At 45.2% G+C, this 2,504-nt stretch overlaps 1 protein-coding gene across 1 annotated transcript; it reads right to left on the reverse strand.

Annotated features, from left to right (window-relative positions):
• Positions 1-386: 386 nt before the first annotated feature.
• Positions 387-2,504, reverse strand: LOC141715187 (uncharacterized). The gene is made up of 4 exons (XM_074518666.1): positions 2,373-2,504; positions 1,695-1,906; positions 1,080-1,551; positions 387-857 (listed from the first exon to the last, which is right to left on the reverse strand). Exons 1-4 carry the CDS (start codon positions 2,502-2,504, stop codon positions 387-389), a joined length of 1,287 nt encoding a protein of 428 aa, XP_074374767.1.

A 2,504-nucleotide genomic window follows, 5' to 3' on the forward strand; every position in this document is an offset into this window, starting at 1 on the left:
CCCTTGAGGCCCTGGTCCTTCAGTATTTAGGCATATCATGGATTTGTTTGCCGTGTGTGGCTTTTATCTATTTGTGGTCCTTCATGGTCTTGAACATCTTCAGTGTGTAACCTAATTGTTCATCATGACTTGATTTATGATCCTTCAGGATCTCCTGCATTTTTAGTTTGATTTCATATTCGTCTTTTATTTTTGTTACTTTGGTTCTTCGGGAATTTTATTCATTGGATGCTCGTACATTGGTCGACCTTATTCCTCCATTTACTACTAAGTACTAGGACCATGTCTTTCATGTCCTAAACATATTAAACCTTCATCTACGAAATGCGCCAGGTATGAGACACTTTGTCACCGCTCAGGGTTTCCGAGTTGTAGGATCCTCGTCTTCATATTTTCTTGACCTTATACGGCCTTTCCCAGTTAGGGGTTATCTTTTCTTTCTCTTTAACTCCTGAAGCCTCAATCTTTCTTAAGATCAAGCCTCCTTGGTAAAAGAACATTTCTTTAACCCTTTTATTAAAATAGAGGGAGGCTCTTCGTTGATGCTCTGCATTGCGGGCGCTGGCCTCATCTCTGACCACATCAATGGGATCAAGAGCGAGCCTCATGCCTTCTTCATTGGTTTTCGATTCATAATCTTCGATCCTAGGGGATCCATGTGTGATTTTAAGGGGCACCACTGCCTCGTCTCCGTAAGCCAGCATAAACGGGGTAGCTTCAGTTGTCACTTTATATGTGGTACGATATGCCCACAGTATGGGTAGCAACTCATCCACCCAAGTGTTTCTCGAGCGTTCAACCCTTTTCTTAAGCCCATTAAGGATGATTCTGTTAGCAACTTCCGCTTTCCCATTTTCCTGAGGATGTGCAAACGAGGTGAAGCGAAGTTCTATGCTGTTATCATCGCAGTACTCTCTAAACTCTGCATTATCAAATTGTTTCCCATTATCCGTGATAAGGATGCGTGGGATTCCATATCGGCATATCACATTCTCCTAGAAGAATTGGGTAATTTGCTTGGTGGTTATCTTGGCTAGTGCCTTAGCCTCAATCCACTTTATAAAGTAGTCTATGGCTACCATAATGAACTTCCTCTGTCCCGATGCCATAGGAAATGGTCCAAGTATGTCCATTCCCCATATTTCAAAAGAGATGGGTGTGCTGATCGATGTAAGCCTCTCTGGGGGTTGTCGTACTATCGGAGCATGCCTCTGGCATCTGTCGCATCTCTTCAGATAAGCCTTTGCATCGGCTAGCATAGTTGGCCAGTAGAACCCCAACCGAGTTATCTTGTGAGCGAGGGCCCTGCCCCTCAAGCGTTGTCCACAAATCCCTTCATGGGCTTCTTTAAGTGCCTCATTTGCTTCAAGAGGTCTTAAGCACTTCAAGTACGGAATAACAAAGGACCTTTTGTAAAGAAGGTCTTCAATCAACGAGTATCTTAACGCTCTAACCGACAGCTTGCGTGCCTCCTGGGCATCGTCGGGAGCCACCCAGTTTCTAAGTGGGTCTTGATCGGGTCTATCCAACAGCTTGCCACACCAATCGGTGCTATCAGATTTATGACATGAATAGTAGGGGTCTTCAAGACCTGGAAGTAAATACTTCTCGGATAGTTCTCGATTTCAGACGAGGCGAACTGAGACAAGGCATCCGCCGTAGTGTTCTCCTCTCTCGGAACATGCTCTGCGTACCATTCATCAAACTGAGTCAGTATTCCCTTTACGACTCTCAGGTACTTAGCCATAGTATCATCCTTGGCCTCAAACTCCCCATTAACTTGAGCAACTACAAGTCTTGAGTCTCCGCAGACCTTCAGGTTTTTGGCCCTTACGGCTCTAGATAAGCCTAAGGCAGCTATCAATGCTTCATATTCGGCTTCGTTGTTCGTAGTCGGGAAGTCTAACTTCAAAGCATATTCAATCATAAACCCGTCAGGGCTTTGCAAGACTAGGCCTGCACCACTAGATTTTGTTTTGGACGCTCCGTCAAAATGGAGAACCCGATACTCTTTTAAGGTTGTTTCTTCCTCCTTCTCATTCTCTCCTCCTTCCGGGGTTACTATCTCTTACCCCCCGACTTCTTGGTCGTTAATGGTGCATTCGACCACGAAGTCTGCTAAGGCCTGAGCCTTGATGGCCGTTCGAGGCTTGTATTTTGATATCAAATTCTCCTAACTCAATCGCCCACTTGATGAGCCTTCTACTGACCTTCGGGCTATGAAGAATGTTCCTAAAAGGTTGGTCCGTCAGGACTTCGATCTTGTGAGCCTGGAAGTATGGTCTCAACTTCCTCGAGGTTGTGATGAGAGCAAGTGAGAACTTTTCCATGGTGGAGTAATTCAATTATGCTCTATGGAGCACCCTGCTTACATAGTATACAGGCTTTTGGAGCTTCTGCTCTTCCTTCACGAGGACTGCACTCATGACTTGTTCAGATACCGCGAGGTACAAATAAAGAGTGTCCTCCGGACTTGGTTTATCCAACAATGGGGCTTCAGTCAT

Source organism: Apium graveolens, chromosome 3 (assembly GCF_009905375.1).
Source record: "Apium graveolens cultivar Ventura chromosome 3, ASM990537v1, whole genome shotgun sequence".
NCBI lineage: Eukaryota > Viridiplantae > Streptophyta > Magnoliopsida > Apiales > Apiaceae > Apium > Apium graveolens.

Bases quoted from the DNA above. Each gene is read 5' to 3' on its own strand.
- LOC141715187 (XM_074518666.1), bottom strand. From the start codon at position 2,504: ATGACTGAAGCCCCATTGTTGGATAAACCAAGTCCGGAGGACACTCTT. The intron at 1,907-2,372 runs GTAAGCAGGGTG...TATGCTTTGAAG, and splicing joins TCCAAAAGCCTGTATACTAT to TTAGACTTCCCGACTACGAA. The intron at 858-1,079 runs GTAGCCATAGAC...GCACATCCTCAG, and splicing joins GACAGAGGAAGTTCATTATG to GAAAATGGGAAAGCGGAAGT.